The 24,047-nt window shown below is 41.0% G+C and overlaps 2 protein-coding genes across 3 annotated transcripts in view; one reads left to right on the top strand and one right to left on the bottom strand.

Moving 5' to 3' along the window:
- The window catches only part of rbm42 (RNA binding motif protein 42), a 23,306-nt gene extending 20,659 nt beyond the window's left edge, over positions 1 to 2,647 (top strand). The window contains 3 exon segments of the mRNA XM_020620664.1: positions 333 to 430; positions 2,099 to 2,195; positions 2,380 to 2,647. Of these exon segments, the coding sequence (XP_020476320.1) occupies positions 333 to 430; positions 2,099 to 2,195; positions 2,380 to 2,492 (308 nt within the window). The 3' untranslated portion in view covers positions 2,493 to 2,647.
- An 85-nt stretch (positions 2,648 to 2,732) lies between these two features.
- ppox (protoporphyrinogen oxidase) overlaps positions 2,733 to 24,047 on the bottom strand; it is a 46,428-nt gene continuing 25,113 nt past the window's right edge. The window contains exons 7-13 of one of the 2 annotated variants that reach the window (XM_020620662.1): positions 19,353 to 19,546; positions 18,624 to 18,684; positions 18,205 to 18,323; positions 17,644 to 17,757; positions 8,020 to 8,169; positions 4,544 to 4,586; positions 2,733 to 4,456 (exon numbers count right to left, since the gene is read on the bottom strand). In XM_020620662.1, the coding sequence (XP_020476318.1) occupies positions 4,320 to 4,456; positions 4,544 to 4,586; positions 8,020 to 8,169; positions 17,644 to 17,757; positions 18,205 to 18,323; positions 18,624 to 18,684; positions 19,353 to 19,546 (818 nt within the window). In that variant the 3' untranslated portion in view covers positions 2,733 to 4,319. The remainder of the gene's footprint in view (positions 4,457 to 4,543; positions 4,587 to 8,019; positions 8,170 to 17,643; positions 17,758 to 18,204; positions 18,324 to 18,623; positions 18,685 to 19,352; positions 19,547 to 24,047) is intronic. The other variant, XM_020620663.1, reaches the window with a different exon arrangement.

Raw genomic sequence — 24,047 nt, 5'->3', positions numbered from 1 at the left:
CCCCACACACACATGTTCACACCTACTTGTTTTGCCTACTTTATGGGGTCCTATTGGACTATTTTCACATCTTAAGTTCAGCATACTTTCAGCTCTTCAAGGCCATTCCTACTATATACTGCATCTCATCCATCAGATTATTCAACAAAGAACATAAGCCATTTCTTCTCATCTTTCAGCTGTTTCCGCAATTGATTTCAGGCATTTTCAGGACGATCTTTCAGCTTATCAGCATCCACATGCATTTATGACAGGAAATGCATTTCTCTAGTTGATATTGATGACCTGCTGTTGTTATCATGTTTGTATGAATCCTGTCCTTTCTCCTGCAGATGATTTCCGTATATTCTGCGGTGATCTTGGTAATGAGGTCAATGATGACATACTGGCCAGAGCCTTCAGCAGATACCCATCTTTCCTCAAAGCTAAGGTCTGGTTGCTTTTCTGTTGCAGTCATCTTTGACTTCAAAGAAAATTGTAAATTTGTAGTTTTGTCAACATTCCTAACAGTTCCTAGATCATTTTACTTGGCAGTTGAATTCATTATATATTAATGTAGAGTTATACCTGTACTAATCAGATAGCCCGTGAATGACATCCGTTGCCATATTATTCAGACTAATTTGAGCAATTGTGTATTGAACATTTGAGACAATAACTGATAACCATTCAAGTAAATTTGTGTATAGTAATGTGAGCAATGCCAGAGGTGATACTTGAAAAAACAGGATATATATTTAACCCCAATTTACTAATATATTTACAACTGTGTGACAGAAGAGGACACTATTTAGGTAATATTTAATTTAAGGCTGTGTACAGAAGAGTTGTTTAACAGTGTTTTAACTTTGTCATAGAAACTGACTAGGACACAATTGGACATTGCTTTTGAGATCTGGCATGACAGCTTGACATCGTCCAGGAGACATGCAGTATTTATCATACATGTTATGTCAAAATATTAGAACTAAAGGTCCACTATTTATCAAGCTTTCAGCTAGGCCTGGGCGATAAAATGATGGTATATACTGTGATAGGCTCTTCCTCAATAACGATAAGTAATTTGTCTGATAGGATGGCTGGTTAAAAGTAATGCGTGACAACCACTTAACGGTGGTTACAAGCCTCAAGCGTGCTCCCTCCCTAGCTCATAAACAGCCAATAATGGCCCTTGATAATGCAGCGTGCTACAAGTGATAAACAGTCAATCAGGTGTAGAGTTCGGTTGCTCCCTCAACATGTAACACAACACCAGAAGTAGTGTGGAACACGAGGGAGAACATGAGTGGAGAAAGTGAAGAAGAAACTGTCAATAAAAAAAAGGAAAGGTCAGCTCAGCAGTATGGCGGTTTTTTGGTCGTTTCAAGTCTGACTGAGATCAGAGCAAAGTTGTGTGTAAATTGGGTAGGAGAAAAGTTCGGACCAAAACTGTGAACACAATGAATCTGTTGTATCATCTGAGCCACTTCCATCCACTGGAGCATGGAGCATTCTCTCATGAAACAGTCCAGACATTCTCCTCCCCTTCAATGCCCGCTGGTCCACCTCAAAACAGACTGTGATTTGGCAAGTTTACAGCACATTCCAGACTACTTTTTAATCTAGTTTGAGAGGTTTTATTATAAAGTTTGTTACATCTCACAGATGTTGGGCTGTCTGTCTCAAAGCTGAGGTTGAAAGAGTTTATATATATTACTTCTTACTGATGTTAGTATATCAGCTGATTTTACTTGCTTTTTTTATTTAATATGAATCGAGGTTCGATCATTCTTTTATGCTTATTTAAGGGGAGTATCTCCACAGCCTTGTCCCTTGATTAAAAAATAGTGGTTTAATTAAATCATTTTCCCCTGCTGTTTATTAAAAATAACCCTGTAATAGCTCATTAAAATGATAAATAATTGCTATTGACTGATATGAAAAAAATGCATTGCATTAACATTTTCTGCTATATAACCCAGTCTAGCCATATCTAACCATCTGTCTCAGTTAACGTACTTTGCTGACTGAACATTTAACAGAGCAGATGACGATCTCCCTCACTAGCTTTGTGTTTGTGGTCACAAAATGAAATGATCATAGTAATTGTTATCATCAGGTGGTGAGAGACAAACGTACAGGAAAGACCAAGGGCTATGGCTTCGTCAGCTTCAAAGACCCAAACGATTACGTCAGAGCCATGAGAGAGATGAACGGTTGGTGTCTTTACAGACATGCTAAATCTCTTTTCTGGGTCATATTTGCTTATCTGCACTGTAAATGTGGATTCTTCCATCCATCATTTGTCCTTCAATTCGTATTTCTTTTGCTGTGGTGTAAAATTTACCTGGACAAGCATTAATAACTACAGTCTCTGCTTCCATGTCCCTGTTTGTCCAGGGAAGTACGTTGGCAGTCGTCCCATCAAACTGAGGAAAAGCATGTGGAAAGACCGCAACATCGAAGTGGTTCGAAAGAAACAGAAAGAGAAGAAGAAGCTGGGCCTAAGATAATGGTTATACAAGTGGGACTGTCCACTTTGAGCTCACAAGTGGACAGGTACTGCTGTGAGAACGCGAGTCTTAGTTTGATCTGTCCACTCAGAGATGGAGATTGTACAGGTGTTGTCTTTTTTTCTTATGCAAATAAAACCATAATTTTAAAGTTAGGATCATTTCTACTCATTGTTTTTAATCCAAACACATTTATTTCACATTGCAGTACTGTTAGTCATTGCAGTAGTGCTGTAGGAGTAAGGACTCTGAGTCCAGTTAATTCTTATTGGAACAGGGCATCTAAGCCTTCAGCATAGATTTGGAAGTCTGTGTGTCTGTTTATTTGAATCAGTGGTTCCCAGCTGTTTTGGCTTGTGACCACCCTGAGAAGGAACTTTTTCTTGTTGAAAGAATGTATACTATGAGAAAAAAAGGCATAATTGGGAGTGAGGACAGTTTGGCCAGTCCTCACTTTCTAACACTTTCAGATGGGTGTTTTATGGGTAAAAAAAAATAGGAGAATGGTGAATTGCCCCATGCGTGTGAATAGGGGGTTATAATATCTGCTTGTTAATTAGTGATGCAACATTCCGTTTCTGCGTTCAATCTTCAGTTCATTCTGCTCAGTTTAATATGTCACAGTGTTATCCTCATTTCAGTAGATCTGAATTAAAAATCAAGAGTCAGCTGTCATGTTACTGCTTTCCTTGTGAACAGAAGGAAAAAAAAAATTGTTAGAGCTCATTCGACAAGTCAGTATTCCTAAATTATTTTTAATAAAACTGTTTTGCTGCCTTGTAGTAGAATGGAGCTAGCACTATAATGTGAACACGATACATTTTACTCTGATGAAAGTAACGGTAAAAAAAACTATTACAAGAGTATAACTTCATATAGGATAAGGATAATCACCTTTATTGGCCAAGCATGTTACACACAAGGAATTTGTTTCCGGTACAGAACCGGTATAGGCCAGGTATTGGAATAAATTTAATATGTGTAATAAAGTTGGTTATTATGCTGCCAGGCAGAATGGCAACACTGACTACTCTGTTTGAATTGAAAGAACAAAGATTTTTTTTTTAACTCTCAATGACGCCTCATTAAAGATGTCATTGTTTAGCAGGTGATGAGATCTGCCATTTGAGTCTGGGAGAGGTTGGACCCAGAAGTGAAACGTTACATCCAACCTAACAAGCAGATAGCTAGAACTCAGCTGTCAAATGCACATCATATGGTCAATAATTAAAACATAAAATGTTTGTCAGATAATGTGGAAAGAACATTACAAAAAGCTTGCAGGAACAATATGGGGGCTGATCATTGTCAGCCTCTCTAAACCAGACATGTGAACATAGGCTACCTTGAAATAAATTTAAAAAAAAACTCAGATTGTAAGGCCTAGAATTATGGTAAGAACAGAGAAACTGAGACCTGCAGATTGGCACATTTGACCAAGTGGTACAGAAGAAACAAAGGACTTCAACACTCAGCATATTAACTATTCTTGACATTTCCAGGTCCATCATAAATCCGAACAATCTACTACAACTGCCTACAGAATTACTTTAGTGACTGCAAGATGTATGCTTGTACAGCAGTAGGAGGCATTTTGGGTTGACAGAATATGACTGCTTGTGTTCACATCTGTAGAGTCTGCCACACTGATACAAATGTGACAGTGACTGCTTGACATAAATTCCAAATGCTATACAGCATAAGTTGATTTGCAACAACACCTCTGATTACAGATTTAACAAAAAAAATTGAGGACAGAGTTTTTTCTTTGTGGAGAAAAAAAAGTCAGCAAAAACTGATCCACTTGTGCAATGATGGGCAGCTCTATCAAACACCCCTTCCCAACAACTCCTCTACAGCTGTCCGTCCACTAAAGATGACCTCATTCACTGACACGCCATCATAGGAGGATCCAATCAGAGACAAAGAGAGATTGTTCTTCCTTATGAAGCGCTGCATGGCCTCTGGAAAGGCAGACAGACACATTAAATGATGTTTCACTACACCTTGTGAATGTATACATTTTACATGTAATATATCTCATTACTCACCTACTCTCCGATAGTGGCCCTGATAATACTGAGGTATACAGTCCTGATGAGAGAAAAAGATCAAAACATTGTAGCAGCACAAGTTGGTATAAAACACAAAGAACATTTAAAACTGGATGGGTGTGAGACAATTACAGTATTGTTCAAAATAATAGCAGTACAATGTGACTAACCAGAATAATCCAGGTTTTTAGTATATTTTTTATTGCTACATGGCAAACAAGTTACCAGTAGGTGCAGTAGATTCTCAGAAAGCAAACAAGACCCAGCATTCATGATATGCACGCTCTTAAGGCTGTGAAATTGGGCAATTAGTTGAAAGGGGTGTGTTCAAAAAAATAGCAGTGTCTGCCGTTGACTGTACAAACACAAAACTATGTTGTACAAACGTTTTTGTTTCTAGGATTTAGCAATCCTGTGAATCACTAAACTAATATTTAGTTGTATGACCACAGTTTGTTATAACTGCTTCACATCTGTGTGGCATGGAGTCAACCAACTTGTGGCACCTTTCAGCTGTTATTACACTCCATGATTCTTTAACAACATTCCACAATTCATTTACATTTCTTGGTTTTGCTTCAGAAACAGCATTTTTGATATCACCCCACAAGTTCTCGATTGGATTAAGGTCCGGGGATTGGGCTGGCCACTCCATAACATTAATTTTGTTGGTTTGGAACCAACACTTTGCTCGTTTACTAGTGTGTTTGGGGTCATTGTCTTGTTGAAACAACCATTTCAAGGGCATGTCCTCTTCAGCATAAGGCAACATGACCTCTTCAAGTATTTTGACATATGCAAACTGATCCATGATCCCTGGTATGCGATAAATAGGCCCAACACCATAGTAGGAGAAACATGCCCATATCATGATGCTTGCACCACCATGCTTCACTGTCTTCACTGTGTACTGTGGCTTGAATTCAGAGTTTGGGGGTCGTCTCACAAACTGTCTGTAGCCCTTGGACCCAAAAAGAACAATTTTACTCTCATCAGTCCACAAAATGTTCCTCCATTTCTCTTTAGGCCAGTTGACGTGTTCTTTGGCAAATTGTAACCTCTTCTGCACGTGCCTTTTTTTTAACAGAGGGACTTTGCGGGGGATTCTTGAAAATAGATTAGCTTCACACAGACGTCTTCTAACTGTCACAGTACTTACAGGTAACTCCAGACTGTCTTTGATCATCCTGGAGCTGATCATTGGCTGGGCCTTTGCCATTCTGGTTATTCTTCGATCCATTTTGATGGTTGTCTTCCGTTTTCTTCCACGTCTCTCTGGTTTTGCTCTCCATTTTAAGGCATTGGAGATCATTTTAGCTGAACAGCCTATAATTTTTTGCACCTCTTTATAGGTTTTCCCCTCTCCAATCAACTTTTTAATCAAAGTACGCTGTTCTTCTGAACAATGTCTTGAACGACCCATTTTCCTCAGGCTTTCAAATGCATGTTCAACAAGTGCTGGCTTCATCCTTAAATAGGGGCCACCTGATTCACACCTGTTATTTCACAAAATTGATGACCTCACTGATTGAATGCCACACTGCTATTTTTTTAACACACCCCTTTCAACTAATTGCCCAATTGCACAGCCTTAAGAGCGTGCATATCATGAATGCTGGGTCTTGTTTGCTTTCTGAGAATCTACTGCACCTACTGGTAACTTGTTTGCCATGTAGCAATAAAAAATATACTAAAAACCTGGATTATTCTGGTTAGTCACATTGTACTGCTATTATTTTGAACAATACTGTATGTAAAGATTCACTGAGAAGTCTCACATCCACCTTGTTTAAATGTTTTACACTGATCCTGATCAAGGATGCAAGCTGAAATGCTTTGCTCTCGCAATAAAATTGTCCTTTGCAACTGTTGCTGGAAATTTGACCTTTACATACACTGTGTGGTTATACAGTGCCTTGCGAAAGTATTCGGCCCCCTTGAACTTTGCGACCTTTTGCCACATTTCAGGCTTCAAACATAAAGATATAAAACTGTAATTTTTTGTGAAGAATCAACAACAAGTGGGACACAATCATGAAGTGGAACGAAATTTATTGGATATTTCAAACTTTTTTAACAAATAAAAAACTGAAAAATTGGGCGTGAAAAATTATTCAGCCCCTTTACTTTCAGTGCAGCAAACTCTCTCCAGAAGTTCAGTGAGGATCTCTGAATGATCCAATGTTGACCTAAATAACTAATGATGATAAATAGAATCCACCTGTGTGGAATCAAGTCTCCATATAAATGCACCTGCACTGTGATAGTCTCAGAGGTCCGTTTAAAGCACAGAGAGCATCATGAAGAACAAGGAACACCAGGCAGGTCCGAGATACTGTTGTGGAGAAGTTTAAAGCCGGATTTGGATACAAAAAGATTTCCCAAGCTTTAAACATCCCAAGGAGCACTGTGCAAGCAATAATATTGAAATGGAAGGAGTATCAGACCACTGCAAATCTACCAAGACCTGACCGTCCCTCTAAACTTTCAGCTCATACAAGGAGAAAACTGATCAGAGATGCAGCCAAGAGGCCCATGATCACTCTGAATGAACTGCAGAGATCTACAGCTGAGGTGGGAGACTCTGTCCATAGGACAACAATCAGTCGTATACTGCACAAATCTGGCCTTTATGGAAGAGTGGCAAGAAGAAAGCCATTTCTTAAAGATATCCATAAAAAGTGTCGTTTAAAGTTACACACTCTTGTGTGTTACAGCCTGCTCAGTGTTTTATAACTAAGGTGTCACTTTATTTTTAAGCTCATTTAATAAGACAAGTTGAACCAGAACAGACTCATTTGGAGCAGCATAGAAACACATACAGTACACACATGGATCACTGTGTAGAGCTATGGGCAGCTTCTGCACAACTTCTATAATTAATTAAAGTCCCACTCCAGAAACATTTTCATTTTTATATTTGTATATAAAAATACTTTACTATAAACAATATGCAGTCTAACACAGCTTTTCCTCAAAAAAATTTCAGTGGGCCTCTGTAATAGGAATGAACATTGCCCCTCATTGTGCATTCCAGGATCTATGAATGTTGCCGTCATCCCTTATGTGGATTTGAATAATTTTGCACGCCCAATTTTTCAGTTTTTTATTTGTTAAAAACGTTTGAAATATCCAATAAATTTCGTTCCACTTCATGATTGTGTCCCACTTGTTGTTGATTCTTCACAAAAAATTACAGTTTTATATCTTTATGTTTGAAGCCTGAAATGTGGCAAAAGGTCGCAAAGTTCAAGGGGGCCGAATACTTTCGCAAGGCACTGTACCTACTGCCATTACACTCGAAGCAGGTGACTACACCTGTCACCTATCATGACAACATGCTTCCATGCTTCACTTCACCACACTGTGGTGACTGTGTCAAATGCTTCCAAACAGTGACTCATATTCAACACAACTCTTTCATATTGATTCAGTGGCTCAGGTACCCTCCTTTTATCCATTACTTGTCCTACCCTCTGTAGAGTCACCCAACTCCAGCTGGGTGCTGTGTTGACTCCCAGGTGGCAGTTCACCACCTCAGTGGCTCTCGCTAAAAGATGTTCATCTTTTACTGCTTCTGGAGCCCCAAACTCTTCTTGGAACCAGGCCCCACCCATCATTACCTAGAAGATATGTTCAAAACCTTATGTCAGCGGTGTGGACTCACTACATTAGACCACAGCATTGTTAAAGAAACAAGACTCTTCACTGAGAACCACTGCATGTATGTTCTGCCAAAGTAGACTAGACCACTATAACATACAAACCCCAATTCCAATGACACATTTACAATGACTTGCAAATCCTTTTTGACCCATATTTAATTGAATACACCACAAACACGAGATATTTAATGTTCAAACTGAGAAAACTTTTTTTTTGCAAATCTTCACTCATTTTGAATTGTACTTAGTTTTTTTTGGCATATGCATTATTCAGATGTAAACAAGAACAAATAAAATATTTCCTTGACAACATAAGTGACTATCATAATTTATCAAACCCATGGAAAAACTTAAGAATGCCAGTAAAATATATATTTCTTAAAACAAAGTTAGAAGAGCTCATTTATGAAGAAATTATGTTAGGAGAGCTGATATGCTGTAGGAAAGACTGATTGCTGAGAGGTTGCAGAGCATTGTTAGTGCATTTAACCCTTTACAGGGCACTCTGGGAAATGCTTGGAAATTCAAATTTTCAACCATGGACTATTATTGGAGTATTATATACACACCCACACATACTGTTTTTAAAATTTTCATTGTCATGTTGCAAATCGTAGTCAATGAATTTACCATATTGGGTTCCTTGCCCATCTAGGGTAATAATTTTCACTAAAAAGTGTGTATATATAAAAAATATTTAAAAAGAAGCCAAAACATCACCTCCTGTGACCTAGCCTGATTACTGGCTGGGAGAAATCCACGTGGTTCTATTACTAGCTCACATTAAGGCATGGGGCAGCCAGTTAGATGCCCACAGAAGATACCAAATGTGGTTCTTTGCCTGATGAAGATATAAAACTGGAGCCAAACAAAAAAAAAATGAGTGAAAATTTTTACAAAAGAAAAAGAAGGCAAAAGCATAAAAAGTGAGAAAAGTCGAAAGACAGAAAAAATAAGGTATGAGGGAAATAAAGAAAATGGCAATAAAAGGAAAGTTGAAAGAAAGGAAACAAAGCATCAAGGAAAGATGGGAGGAAAGAAAGGAAAGAAGAATATAAAAATAAAAAATAAAATAAAGGAGGAAAGAGGTGAGATGTTGTGGAGGGCAGAAGAAAAAGGGTGAGGGAAGAATGGCAGGAATAAAGGAAATAAGAAGGAAAGGAGGCAAGAAGTATGGAAGGATGTAAGGATGAGAGGAAAGGAAATAGGGATGAAAGCAGGAGGAATAAAAACAGCCTACCAAGATGGATGAAAGCAAGGAAGGACTAAAGGAAAGGAGACAGGAAGTATGGAAGGAAATAAGGATGAGGGGCAATTTTTGCACTTTCAAGCAATGCTAAGGCAATCTTTTCAGCAGAAAGCATTTCAGTAGAAATGTTCCTGTGGAAAATGCATGGGAATGCTGTCTGCTGAAAATTGCTGAGAAGCAATAATGAATCATTCCCCAAGTGAATTTGGGAGCCTAAGTTTAAAGAGGCTCAGAGCTTACAAACATCACTAAAACAGTGGAAGATATACCACCAACGCAAGCTCCTCTGGGACTCCATGTTCTTAACTGCAGCTTTTTATTAACTGCAGAATAAGACACTCAAGTCAAGTCAAAGTGTTTATTGTCACACATTTCCCTGTACAATGAAATTTTTACTTTGCCGTCCACATGAATGCCACACAATACAAGTGAAATATAAAGCAGACAAATAAGTAACACAAAATCGAAGGCACTTTAAGCAGCAAATGAAGAGATACAGTGCCTTGCGAAAGTATTCGGCCCCCTTGAACTTTGCGACCTTTTGCCACATTTCAGGCTTCAAACATAAAGATATAAAACTGTAATTTTTTGGGAAGAATCAACAACAAGTGGGACACAATCATGAAGTGGAACGAAATTTATTGGATATGTCAAACTTTTTTAACAAATAAAAAACTGAAAAATTGGGCGTGCAAAATTATTCAACCCCCTTAAGTTAATACGTTGTAGCGCCACCTTTTGCTGCGATTACAGCTGTAAATCGCTTGGGGTATGTCTCTATCAGTTTTGCACATCGAGAGACTGAAATTTTTGCCCATGCCTCCTTGCAAAACAGCTCGAGCTCAGTGAGGTTGGATGGAGAGCATTTGTGAACAGCAGTTTTCAGTTCTTTCCACAGATTCTCGATTGGATTCAGGTCTGGACTTTGACTTGGCCATTCTAACACCTGGATATGTTTATTTGTGAACCATTCCATTGTAGATTTTGCTTTATGTTTTGGATCATTGTCTTGTTGGAAGACAAATCTCCGTCCCAGTCTCAGGTCTTTTGCAGACTCCATCAGGTTTCCTTCCAGAATGGTCCTGTATTTGGCTCCATCCATCTTCCCATCAATTTGAACCATCTTCCCTGTCCCTGCTGAAGAAAAGCAGCCCCAAACCATGATGCTGCCACCACCATGTTTGACAGTGGGGATGGTGTGTTCAGGGTGATGAGCTGTGTTGCTTTTACGCCAAACATAACGTTTTGCATTGTTGCCAAAAAGTTCGATTTTGGTTTCATCTGACCAGAGCACCTTCTTCCACATGTTTGGTGTGTCTCCCAGGTGGCTTGTGGCAAACTTTAAACAACACTTTTTATGGATATCTTTAAGAAATGGCTTTCTTCTTGCCACTCTTCCATAAAGGCCAGATTTGTGCAGTATACGACTGATTGTTGTCCTATGGACAGAGTCTCCCACCTCAGCTGTAGATCTCTGCAGTTCATCCAGAGTGATCATGGGCCTCTTGGCTGCATCTCTGATCAGTCTTCTCCTTGTATGAGCTGAAAGTTTAGAGGGACGGCCAGGTCTTGGTAGATTTGCAGTGGTCTGATACTCCTTCCATTTCAATATTATCACTTGCACAGTGCTCCTTGGGATGTTTAAAGCTTGGAAAATCTTTTTGTATCCAAATCCAGCTTTAAACTTCTCCACAACAGTATCTCGGACCTGCCTGGTGTGTTCCTTGTTCTTCATGATGCTCTCTGCGCTTTAAACGGACCTCTGAGACTATCACAGTGCAGGTGCATTTATACGGAGACTTGATTACACACAGGTGGATTCTATTTATCATCATTAGTCATTTAGGTCAACATTGGATCATTCAGAGATCCTCACTGAACTTCTGGAGAGAGTTTGCTGCACTGAAAGTAAAGGGGCTGAATAATTTTGCACGCCCAATTATTCAGTTTTTTATTTGTTAAAAAAGTTTGAAATATCCAATAAATTTCGTTCCACTTCATGATTGTGTCCCACTTGTTGTTGATTCTTCACCAAGGCACTGTATAATAAAAATATATAATGATATAATAAGAGACTGTATGCTACATAGCTGCATGTGCAGTAGTCAACAGTCAATGTGCAATTATGCATGTGCAAACTGAGAATGTAAACAGTACAGGTCGTCAGTGCATGATGTATTTCCCGGTAATAAACTCCTGTCAGCTGTTTAGGAGTCTGATGGCAGAGGGAAAGAAAAAGTTTTTCAGTCTAGAGGTCCTACATTTCACACTTCAAGCCTCCGGCTAGAGGGTCCTGCATTTCACACTTTGAGCCTCCGGCTGGAGGGGCAGGCAGTGAGCAGCCCATGCTGGGGGTGGGTGGGATCTTTGAGGATGGAGGCAGCTTTCCTACGCACCCTGCGGTGGTAAATGCTCTGCAGAGAGGGCAGTGGAGTCCTGGTGATCTTCTCAGCAGTCTTTACTACTCTCTGCAGGCGCTTGCGGTCCATAGCAGTAGTGCTGCCATACCAGACAGTGATGCAGCTGGTGAAGATGCTCTTGACGATGCAGCTGTATAAGTTGCTGAGGATCCTAAGCGACATGCCAAACCTCCTCAGCCTCTCCAGGAAATACAGCAGCCGTTGGACCTTCTTGACTTTGTGTGATGTTATGTGTCCAGGTGAGGTCCTCATTGATGTGGACACCCAGGTATTTTAAGCTGCTCACCCTCTCCACTTCAGGCCCCCAGATGAACGGTGGCTGATGAGATCTCCTCTCCTTCCTCATGTCCACTATCATCTCCTTCGTCTTGTCTGTGTTGAGGCTGAGATTATTGTCCTTGCACCATGTTGTAGGCTGCTTCGTCCCTGCCAGTGATGCATCCTATCACTGCGGTGTCATCCGCAAACATTAGGAGGATGATGTCCTTGTAGGAGGTGACAGATGTGGGTGAACAGGGTGTAGAGGATGGGACTGAGGACACCTCCCCTTGGGGTGCCGATGTTTGTAATAATGCTGGCTGAAGTCCTATTGCCAATCCTGACAGTCTGGGGCCTGCCAGTCAGAAAGTCCAGGAGTCAGTCACAGAGGGTGGGGTGCAGACCCAGTGTGGACAGTTTGTGGGTGAGTTTGTGGGGGATAACTGTGTTGAAGGCAGAGCTGTAGTCAATGAAGAGTATCCTTATGTAAGAGTCTCCATTTTCCAGGTTAGAACCAGGGGCTCCAGGGTGTCCGGTATACTGCTCTGAATGCGGGCCAGCACCACTCTCTCAAAGCACTTCATAATAATTGGGGAGAGTGCCACTGGCCTGTAGTCGTTCAGGCAGGTGACCGGGCTCTTCTTGGGAAGGGGGTTGATGGTTGTGGTCTTAAAGCAGGTGAGAATGATGTTCTGGCTGAGGGAGAGGTTGAAGATGGAGGTCATCAGCCAGTCCGTTGGCACATGCCCTTAGAGCCCTTCCCAAGGATGTTGTCAGGTCTTGCTGCTTTGCGGGGGTTGATCTTCCTCAGGGTTTTGCATACCTGGCCTGATGAGACAGTTAATGGAGGTGGGGGGGTTGGGTGGTCCAGGTGTATGTATGCTTCCTCTCTGTGCTGTAGCTGGAGGTCTCAAAGCGAGTGTAGAAGGTGTTGAGGTCATCCGGCAAGCCGTCTGTGGAGCTGATGATGCTGGTGGTGGTCCTGTAGTCTGTGATGTGCTGCAGGCCTTGCCACATCCGTCCGGTGTCAGCAGTAGAGTAGAAGCCATTCAGCTTCTCTCTGTACTGCCTCTTGGCCGCTGTGATGGCTTTCCTCAGTCTGTACTTCGCAGCTTTGTACTCCGTCTCATCACCTGATCTGAATGAAAGAGAGCGAGCACGCAGCATGTGGTGTACCTGACTGTTTATCCAGGGCTTCTGGGTGGGGAACCTCCTGACTTGTATGGTGGGCACAATGTTGTCAATACAGCTACTAATGTACCCAGTCAGATACTCAGCATAGTCCTGTACGCTGACAGAAAAGTCCTCCGAGGTGGCTGCAGCTTTAAACACGTCCCAGTCTATCCAAGTAAAACAGGGTGCACCCTACAGGGTGCCTTCGGTCTCTAGGGTGCAGAGTTTGTTTGTTTCAGTCTTTGTCTGTGAGCTGGATACAGGAACAAAGAAATGTGGTGCGAGCATCCAAAGTGGGGGTGGGGTGAGCCCTGTATGCACCACGTATGATACTGTAAACACGATCCAATGTGTTCTTCCTGGGTGGGAATGTCCACATGTTGGTAATATTTGGGGAATACAGTCCGTAGATTGCACTGATAGTCACCTGCAGCGATAAATACAGCATAGGGGTGAACCGTCTCTAGCATGATGACATTGTGGAGTTTGCTGAGGGCCGTCGTGGAATTAGCTCTTGGACCTATGTATATTCCAGCCAAAAACACACAGCTAAATTCTCTTGGTAGATAATAGGGACGGCATTTCAGCAATAAAAACTCCACATCTGGCGAACAGTGCTTATAGACAGTCTGTACATGTCCACACCACGAGTTGATAAGCACGCACACACCTTCCCCTTTGGCCATACCGGCAGCAGTCTCCCTGATGATGCGAGTCTGTAGCTGAACGGTGGATTCTGGGACACTGTCTGACAGCCAGGTCTCAGTGAAAATTAGAGCACAGCACTCTCTTATTTCCCGCTGTGTTGTAATCCTGGCTCTTAGCTTGTCCAGTTTGTTTTTCAGAGACCACACGTTAGCTAGCAAGAGGCTGGCCAGTGGTGGTCGGCTAGTGTGAGCTTTTAGCCTAGCATGGAGCCCTCCCCTCTTGACACGCTTGCGTCTCCGACTCCGGATCGCTGTCCTTGGGTCAGCCTGCTCACTCAAGGTCAGTGCTTCAGGGCCTTCCTAGGGGTGGCAGGGCGTTTGATCGGGTGAATTAGACTGTAAATATGTCACTATGTGCAGCTTCCACACTCAACTAAATGCTAAAAGGAACTTCTTATATTTTGATAGACATAACCATTGTAAATAAGTATAAAAAATGTCAGTGTTGGCGACTGGTTTATCACTAGAAAGTGCTTAGAGAAACACCGATTAGCCATCTTTTACTATGTAAAACACCTTGAACATCATACATATTAATTCAAGATATTCACGTGAGGTTTGGTTAGATGTCCGTCGCCATTCCTGTTTAGTGATAGGAGCCGTATTTGAGTTTTAAATTTAGCACAAAGCTGAACATCTGATGTGGCAGCTGTCAGATCTCCCTCTGGCAGTCTCACTTCTGGAGCACGCTTGTCTCATTTCTATACAAAAATCAAAAAAGTCCCAAACAAAAAACTACATCTGACCGCACAGCGGTACATCCTGGTCTTGGCTGAATTTATCCATATGAGAATCAAGTTGTTTGTTGAGTGTCTATAGCAAAAATAAGATTTTTTTGACAGCGACCACTCAAGGTGATGTTGGGACAGGAATTGGTTACAATTTGGATGACATTTCATTTCACCAGTGCAAAACCCCTTCTGGAACTTGTGGGTAAAATGAGGAGAGGCACTGGGTCCATTTTTATTCTGTGTGGGCTGGACTTCAAAATGAGGGTGTTTCGATGTAGTTTTCAGACCAAAATATTAATAGATAATGACTGATTAACTGCTAAAATATCTCATTATGATGACTTCTTTACAAGAAAAAACATTCAGTATTCATAGTTTTTAAAATCTGATGTTTTAAATGTAAGTTGGATGACCCCCGTTGTGATTACACTGCAGGTAGAATGTTTGACCTCAGCATTTAAAGCTACAGTAATTAATATTTAGGCATAAAAATTTTACCAAATGAGTAAGTGTAAAGTGAAATGTTTATAAAGTTTGTAGTGATAAAGCCACAAAGATAATTGCTGGAGAGACATTTAGCCTATTTTAGCTCTGTGTTTTGCTGTGTTCTGTCAAACACTGATTCTCCCCAGTTCGTGTTTCACACTAACTTAACCTGAACCCAGCCTAACCCCAAGCAGTCAGCTCTACAATATATAACCATAACCTAATGGTTCCATAAGTGAGGTTAGTCCAAAACCAAAACAAACACTTTGAAAGGAAAACAGATTTCAACATCCATTCTTCCTCCCTGTCATGACCCATTTCAGTTTGCATACAGGTCAAACAGGTCCACAGAGGATGCCATTACTGCTGTTCTCCATCCAGCCCTCACCCACCTAGATTCAAAGAACTCTTAAAAAAAATGCAACATTTTGGGGAACTTCCAAAACCTGGCACCATAGCTGGAGACGCCACGGAAAGCATGTGCGCAACTTGACATTGCGCGCTACACAAAGAAGATTGACAATTGTTGGTCAGTTTGACAAACGCTTTCAAGACTTTGCCTCACTCGAGCCAGTCTCTACATTTATGCGCTACCCATTTAGGGAAGATATTGCGGTTGATTCACTCGCATCACAAATCGCAAAGCTGTTTCACCTGGAGTGGAGGATGAGATATTGACACTACAGACTGACGTTCAGCTGAAGTCGAGGGTTAATGGAACTTTAATGGTTTAGAACTTACAAAGGAAAAGTACCCAAACAGGAGGAAACGTGCCATTGACTCCATTATTTGGCTCTACTTATTTATGTGAGTCAGCATTCTCTCACACAGAGATTATTAAGTCCAAATACCGCTCCACCATGACTGATGACCATTTGGAAGTCTGCTGGAGGCTGGCTGGGGCCTGGCTACCAGCAGCTACTGTCCGGACTATGCAGCCCTGGATGATTCCATTCAGTGCAAGTCATCAGAGTAAACTAAAGACCAAAAAAGTGCTGAACTGTAGTGTGCCTTAAGGTTCATGCAGTTATGCAAGGTGTGCCAACATATATTGTGTTTACATAAAGTATACTCCATATATAAATAAATATATGTTTAGTATTTTAACTGTAGGTAGATCATTTTGACTTGGTCATTTGAAAAGTAGCTCGCAAGGCGAAAAAACGTGGGCACCCCTGCTCTAGATATTAATCTTGGGACGAACAAATTGGCACTTTTTACAGTGATGAACTCAAAACTTCCAGTTTTAACTCTGAGAGGTGCATTTCACATTTATTTCTGGCCATCTAATAATATAGGAAACCTACTGTTTCACCTGATCCACCAGACTTGAAAGCGGTCAATCCCTAAACCTGAACTACTGGCTTGTCCTCAGAGTAAGGTTACTCTGTAAATGGACACACAATGTGTGATATTAAAACAATGATCTGACCATTCAGCGTATTACATTATGCATAATATTTAGAAAGATCAGTGTTTATTTGTCATATGCACAGTGAGGAAATGTTTCCCTATACAATGAAATTCTTACTTTGCCATCCACATGAATGCCACACAAGACAAGTGAAATATAACACAGATACATAGCTAACACAAAATCTAAATCTCAAAACTACAACATATCATACAAATGTATGTACACATTTCTACTTGACTGAATGAAGTAGCTTGCAAGGCAAAAAAAGTGTGGGCACCCCTGCTCTAAAGCAGCACCAAGTTCCTGGGGGTGCACATCTCTGAGGACCTCTCCTGGAGCAACACCACCACATCACTGGCCAAGAAAGCTCAAACATGCCTCTACTTCCTCCACAAACTGAAGAGAGCCAGTGTCCCACCCCCCATCATCTGCTCTTTCTACCGGGGCACCATTGACAGCGTCATCACTGGCTGCATCACTGTGTGGTACAGAGCCTGTACTGCCTCCTGTAGAAGGACCCTACAACGCATAGTGAAAACAGCCAGCAAGATCATCCAACCCATATCTGCTGCTGTTGGTCATTTGCACTGCTGTCCATGTACATTTCATAAGCTATTATGCATCCCATCACCAACGCCCCTGGTGATGCTGACCACCTGACAATCTTGTTATTATTTGCACTACTGTCACTGTTTGCACATGGCTTTGAGTTTCTTCATAGCCTATTAGGTTGTACCATTTAGTTTATCCTTATTACTTGAATTCAGTTTTCATATTCTGTTTATTCTGTGTTTATTCTACTTTTATTCTATTTTAGTTTCTTAAAGGGTATAGGCATTCAACATTAGGTGAGAGAGAAACAGTTTTTCGTTTTTTTCTGTATGTCCTGCACATATTGACAATACACATATTGACAATAAAAATCTCTGATCTTGATAAGACAGTCACACAGCTTCCCTCCAAATTAAAGCTTATCCTGCTCTCTGTGTACCGTCAATCTTGTAGTCTCTCCTTTAGGTCTGTTGTGCTGAGGGAAGGAAACAGAGTCATAGACCACCCCGAGCACACCCCGATCCTCTGATGATGGAATCAGGTGGCCAAAACCCTGACAAGACAAACACAGATATGGTTGTATTACTTTTGCCACTTTTCAGGTAAAGCTCATCAGTAACTACCACTGATAATATAATGACTTATCACCATGGCCACGATGCTACTAGTAATTGTTTGCACCTCACAAGGGGTCACTGGGTCATCAGAATGTGATCAATAGAAAAATGTACCTGGTGCTACTTCACATTTCTTTCTGTCACATTCATGTGTTGATTAGCACATATTTGTGAGGAGGACACTAGTGTGTTTGTACTCAATCAAAAGAAATACACAGTACCATAGTGATCATAGTACAGTCTTTTCTCTTCAAATGTTAAGTCAGTAAAGAAAATGCTAATTTGCTGTCTTCTATTTCATTTTTTTGATTTATCTAATGTTTTCAGAAGCATCAGAAGTGAAAAAATAAAGCATAAATAAAATGTCCTACTGTAATTCTTACTTTTACAGGAAGGATGGAACCATCATACTCCAGATTTACCACAGCCACTGTTACTGTGGAGATGTCTTGCAGTTCCTGAATGAGAGGTTGACAGGAGGGGGGCAAGGATGAAGCCAGCGCTAAAGGGAGTTAAAACAACAGAGAGGTGTAGTAGAAACAAAAACAGCTTTTCTTTTGTTTCTGTAGAGTCTATGGTTAGTTCTAAACTACTTGGCATTTCAGTAACCTGTGTATCACAAAATATTGTTTTATTCACTCTTTTGTAACAGCAAAAGTAAAATATTTAATTTAGATTACTAAATACATTAGGCATGTACTGAAGGATTCTAAACATGTTGCAGCTGTAACTCAAATAGGCAGAGCTCCTACTGGGCTGTGACTGACTTCACATAGATCATAATCTGTTAACCACTACTTGCCTTTAGCAGGCAGTGCAGAGATGATGTGATCAGCCGATATGACTCCATCCTCCAAGTGGATCTATACACATGCACACACACACACAGACATACTATGAAACCTGCCACATGAATATGGGAGCTAAACAGTTCAGTGTATTTTTTCGTTTTCTAGCCTGGACTCTCCACTCATACATGCTGATGTCTGCAGGTATAATACCATGTTCACCATTGGAGTTTTGCTTGTTAGCCTGCTAACATTTGTTCAGTAGAACTATTCAACTCAAAAGTACATTTGAGTGTGATGGGAATACCATTAGTCTTGCATGTATTTGGTCATAAACTTTAGTACTGGACAAATTAAAATGCTGAATGTTGATGGCACTGTCAGTAGTTGCTAATAGCTGATTTCAACCTTACTATAGAGTTAAAATAAGGGGATCACTAGAGTAAAAGAGTCAAGTCAAGTAAGTAAAGTAAATAGGGTTTATCATCTAGGAACCATGAATCTAGGAACAAAATTTCATGGCAATCCATCAAATAGTTGGCATTTTTGGTTTTTGTCTTTACAACCTCAGAAATTGAGTGTAAATCATCCTTTGACAAGCACTGCTACAACTTCATTATTAAAGTGTAGAATTTATGTTACAAAAAAGTTCTGCAGACAGGGACTGACATGTTAAATCTTCAAAAACATTATATTCAAACTGTCAAGTTCAAGTAAACACACTTTATATTTTCCTTACTAACCATCCAACCAGATGCTGAAGGGCTGATCTGTTTAACAGCTGCCTCCCTGTGAAGTTGCACTATCTCACTCTGTTGCAGGTACTCAGTGATGGATTCAGCGAGGGACTCCAATCCCCTGCTCAGGGACCACTGGGCCCACGATTCTTTAATAGATCTCTGAGCCAGAGGGCCAGGGGTGACCACAGGATTGGGACCTGCAGGTTTTCACACAGTAGACTGATAATAACACACAGAAGACAGGCAACATGACATAACCGTTACAGCTAACACCAATTTCACTGAATGAAAGACGAGATTAATCCTGTCTCAGGCCCCAGTCAGACAGAGTGCGTTTTGGCAACATGGGGTGGCTTTTTGTAATTGTTTTCAATGAGTGAAGCATTTTGCATGCTGCTTTTGCACTGCTGAGTGTCTTGCCTTTATGCTCTCTACACGCCTTGCGTTTTTGCAGGAGTGCCCCGAAAGACTCTATTTTTGAAAAAACTTAAACTCAGAGCAGAAAAACACCTAACGTTATTGGCATTTTTCCCCAGTGTCTGATCAGATTTACTGAGAGGTGAGCAATCTGTGGGAGTGACAAACAGATGGAGTCTGCTGGTAGTCATTTTGGCGATACGAGGCGTGACAACAGACAGTATACTGTCACACTGTCCCTGACTCATCCTAAAATAGCCTTGAAGTGAACATCATCTGTGAAATCTCCTCTTTCTGAGGGGGTCCTGTAGGCTACCCACACAGATCTCGTTTCCTCGGTGTCCAGCATATTTGAGAACGGCCTCTCCCCTCCTCCTGTCTGTGCTTTATGCTTAGATAATAAGTAAGATAAGACAATAATCATATAGGTTTTAGGTTTAGATAAATGATGGATGTCTATATAAACACTTAAATGGGCTAGATGTTTAAATGCCAGTTAGGCTAAGGACAGTGATTTCATGGTTGTCTAGTAACAGAAAAAAATACAACGGATCAAGCTGCTCTTTTTTATGACACAAAAAAGGCAGTACAGCGCACCTCACATTTTGCTCTGTCTGATCAAGGCCTTAAATTAATCTGGGGGGGGACTAAATGTCCCTGTCTGCTATAGCAAGTCAAAGTGGGAATATGTTTTACAACTATATTTAAAACACAATGAGAAGAAAAATCAGGAGTACAGTTTGAGAGCCCATACTGCGCAGTAAAAATATCCTAGGTTTAATAAGGGAAAGTACAGAATATTAATCAGAATTTGTATGAGATTTGAAAGTGGTTACATTTAAGGAACACTTCAGATCATCTAGAAATTTGTTCCATCAGGGTCCTCCGCTGGGTTCAAGACGGGTAACCCACAAAATGATGTGCAATGCGTAAAACAAATTCACGAGCACAGGCATTGGTAAAAACAGACTAAGTGCAGGCATGTAGTGAGTGAAATAAACATAATCAAACTTTAAATACATAAATAAATAAAAGTCCAGCTTCTTTTAAACATAATTGTATCAAGCCTAAATAACTGCTACATTTTTTGTGAAGGCCTATAGCACAATCTTTGACCTCTCAACTCATGTTTGGCCAGTAGGAGGTCATTCAGACGCAGTCTAGGCATCAGTGGCTCGAAATAAATAAAACTGAAAATATCTAGTGGTGAATACAAAATTGTGGACAGCACATCTTCGAAGGCCAAGGTGGAAAGAGGGGAGAAATTCAGTGTGATTATAGACTGTAAGAACAACATAATCAGCGACTTTGCCACTTATAAAAAGCACCAAACATTGTTAGCATTTGATAGCCACAAGATAGCCACTAGAAAACACAGGTACAGGAGCCCAGGTGCTGCGTCAGTCGACAGATGCTTTTCCAAGAACACAGCTCTCTAACACTTTAAAGTAAATGACTGTGTAGCTTAAAGTTTATTTTAATTACAGGTAAGGGTCGGGTCACGGGTCTTATCTTAACAGGCTGGGTTGGGTCCGGATTTCATTTAGAAATAACTGCGAGTAATGGGTCGGGGTCTGATATGGAGCTTTGCAGGTGGGGGTTTGCAAAACTGAGATAAACATCGTGTAGAAGCATATTACAGCTTCACCGTGTTTCACACCAGACTGTAAAAGCTGACAGTTTCATACTTAGCAACTCTTTCACTGTCACGTTTTCTTTCGGGCTCTCTCACAGTGGGTGACATCCACATTCTTAATCACACCTACATGACTGGTTGAATATTTCTCCAACAGGGAAAACAACCCAACAACCACATCAGAACTATTTAAATTACTGACCAAACCAGAGATACTGGGAGCCTTTATAGCCAATCATACAGTGAGCCAAAACTGTCTTACCTCTTTTTTTCCAATTAAAATGAATTATTTTCTATTTAACTACTTTACTAAATACACACTGTACAGTACCACCATACATATTACTTTTGTGAAACTCACAATAGCCCCTTTTATACTGACCAATCGATGCAAGAATTTTCTGCCTGGGCATTCTGTATAAAAGGTACAGAACCAGCATGGAGGGTCGAAGCATCCTGCAACACCTCGACTCCCCAGGGACCTATGTACTGGCCCTCTTTGTGGACTTCAACTCAGTGTTCAACACCATCATCCCAGACATCCTCTACTCCAAACTGACGCAGCTCACTGTGCCTGCCCCCACCTGTCAGTGGCTCACTAGCTTTCCGACAGGAAACAGCAGGTGAGGCTGGGGAAAACCACATCCAGCACCCAGACAATAAACACAGGCGCCCCACCCTTCCCTCCAACCCCCACCTCTAACGATTTGTGAAAAGGATGTGCATGGGCTCTTTAAAAAAAAAAACAAAGGATCAGAAAGGCACCAGGCTCAAATGGTGTGACCCCCTCCTGCTTCAAATAGTCCACCATCATCCCAGTCCCCAAGATACAGTTCTACAGAGGAATCATCGAGTCTGTTCTCTGCACCTCCATCACTGTCTGGTTTGGTTCAGCAACCAAACAGGACAAGTACAGACTTCAGCGGACAGTCAGGACTGCAGAAAAGGTCATTGGTGTGAGCCTGCCCTCCGTGGAGGACCTGTACACCTCACAGGTCAAAAGGAGGGCGGAGAGGATCACCGCAGACCCCTCACACCCTGGACACAATCTGTTTGAACTCCTCCCCTCTGGACGGTGCTACAGGTCACTGTACACCAAGACAACCAGGCACAACAGCAGCTTCTTCCCCCGGGCCATCACTCTGATTAACACTTAACCCAGGGGTACCCAATACGTTGATCGTGATCGACTGGTTGATCGCAAAGGCAGTGTTGGTAGATCGCGTGCCATTCAAAAAAAATTTCTTTTATATACAGTGGGTACGGAAAGTATTCAGACCCCCTTAAATTTTTCACTCTTTGTTATATTGCAGCTAGGGCTGTAGCGATTATTCGACTTAATCGACTTAATCGATTATGATAATTAGTCGATTTGCATATTAATCGTCGACTTGTCATATGTAGGAAACAAAAAAAAAATAATTGTAAGACAAGTTTCAGTTTCACACTCCAGAGCAGATGGTGGCGGTAATGCACCAAAAGCTGGATGCCAACCGCCCTTTAAAAGGACGCAGAAGAAGATAAGTAGGAAGTAGACGGTAATGCGAGCATGGATACACATAGCTAGTGATGGGCAGATGAAGCTTCCTGAAGCAATGAAGCCTTTCATCCAATTGGTTCACTCCAGAGCAACGCTTCTTGAAGCTTCATTTGCTCTAGTAGGACATCTACTGGATGCAACAATATCAGTTGGCATGAATTTGAAGTGTGTGGCATTTTGCAGAAAGCCTGGGAATAAAACTTCTTGGAAAAACCTTGACCTCTTTGAACATTGTTTCCGGCATATTTTAGGCTAGAAACGCCATTTCAACTGTATTCAACTCGTGACAAATTTATCTACTGATGGTGCAAGAATCTTCTATGGTTTTTGTATACTCGCCATTTATATTTTGTGTACTTCTCCATTCAGTTTGAATGGCTCCATTGACTTGAATAGGCACACTCTGCATCACGTGACCCCCCCGTTCTAGCTTGCCTGTCTGTTTTTCCAACTACTCCTTGTTTTTCTGCTTCTATTATGCTATCCTTAAATTTTATACACATATAATAGATGAAAATCATAGAGAAAATTGTCAACAATCTATCTATACCATTGTTATTGTGATGGGATGAACGGTATTTGTGTAATTTTGCAGATTCCAGAGAGAGTGCCGTCTCACTGTTCCCTCACTGTGGGTGCGCTCACAGCAGAGAACTCAGTCTGCTGACTATTTTTTACAAGTTAATCCTTTTATTGAAATACAATGGACTTTTCTGAACAAGTCTGGCAAAAGGATTATATCAGAACCGAACTGTTGCGAGGTTGCTCACTGCTGCTCACAGTGAAGAGATTTTTTCGAAAGGACTTTGTTGAGCAGGACTTTTTGAATACGATGACAACACGGCTGTTCTTCCAAACACAGAGAACTTGCTCTGCTAGACAGCAGCTTAATGTCTTTTTTCCAAACACGTTGGACTTTCAAAGAACTTGCTCTGCTAGACAGGAGCTTAATGCCTTTTTTTCCCAAACACGTTGGACTTTCAGAGAACTTGCTCTGCTATACAGCAGCTTAATGCCTTTTTTTCCAAACACATTGGAATTTTGTAATCAAGCGTGAACGAAGAAGGATTATATCAACCAAATGTAACAGTATTAGCTTCATATA

The sequence above is a fragment of the Monopterus albus genome, unplaced genomic scaffold (assembly GCF_001952655.1).
Source record: "Monopterus albus unplaced genomic scaffold, M_albus_1.0 scaffold245.1, whole genome shotgun sequence".
Lineage (NCBI taxonomy): Eukaryota > Metazoa > Chordata > Actinopteri > Synbranchiformes > Synbranchidae > Monopterus > Monopterus albus.
Note: the sequence above shows the minus strand (reverse complement) of the source record. Positions and strands in the feature narration are given on the sequence as shown.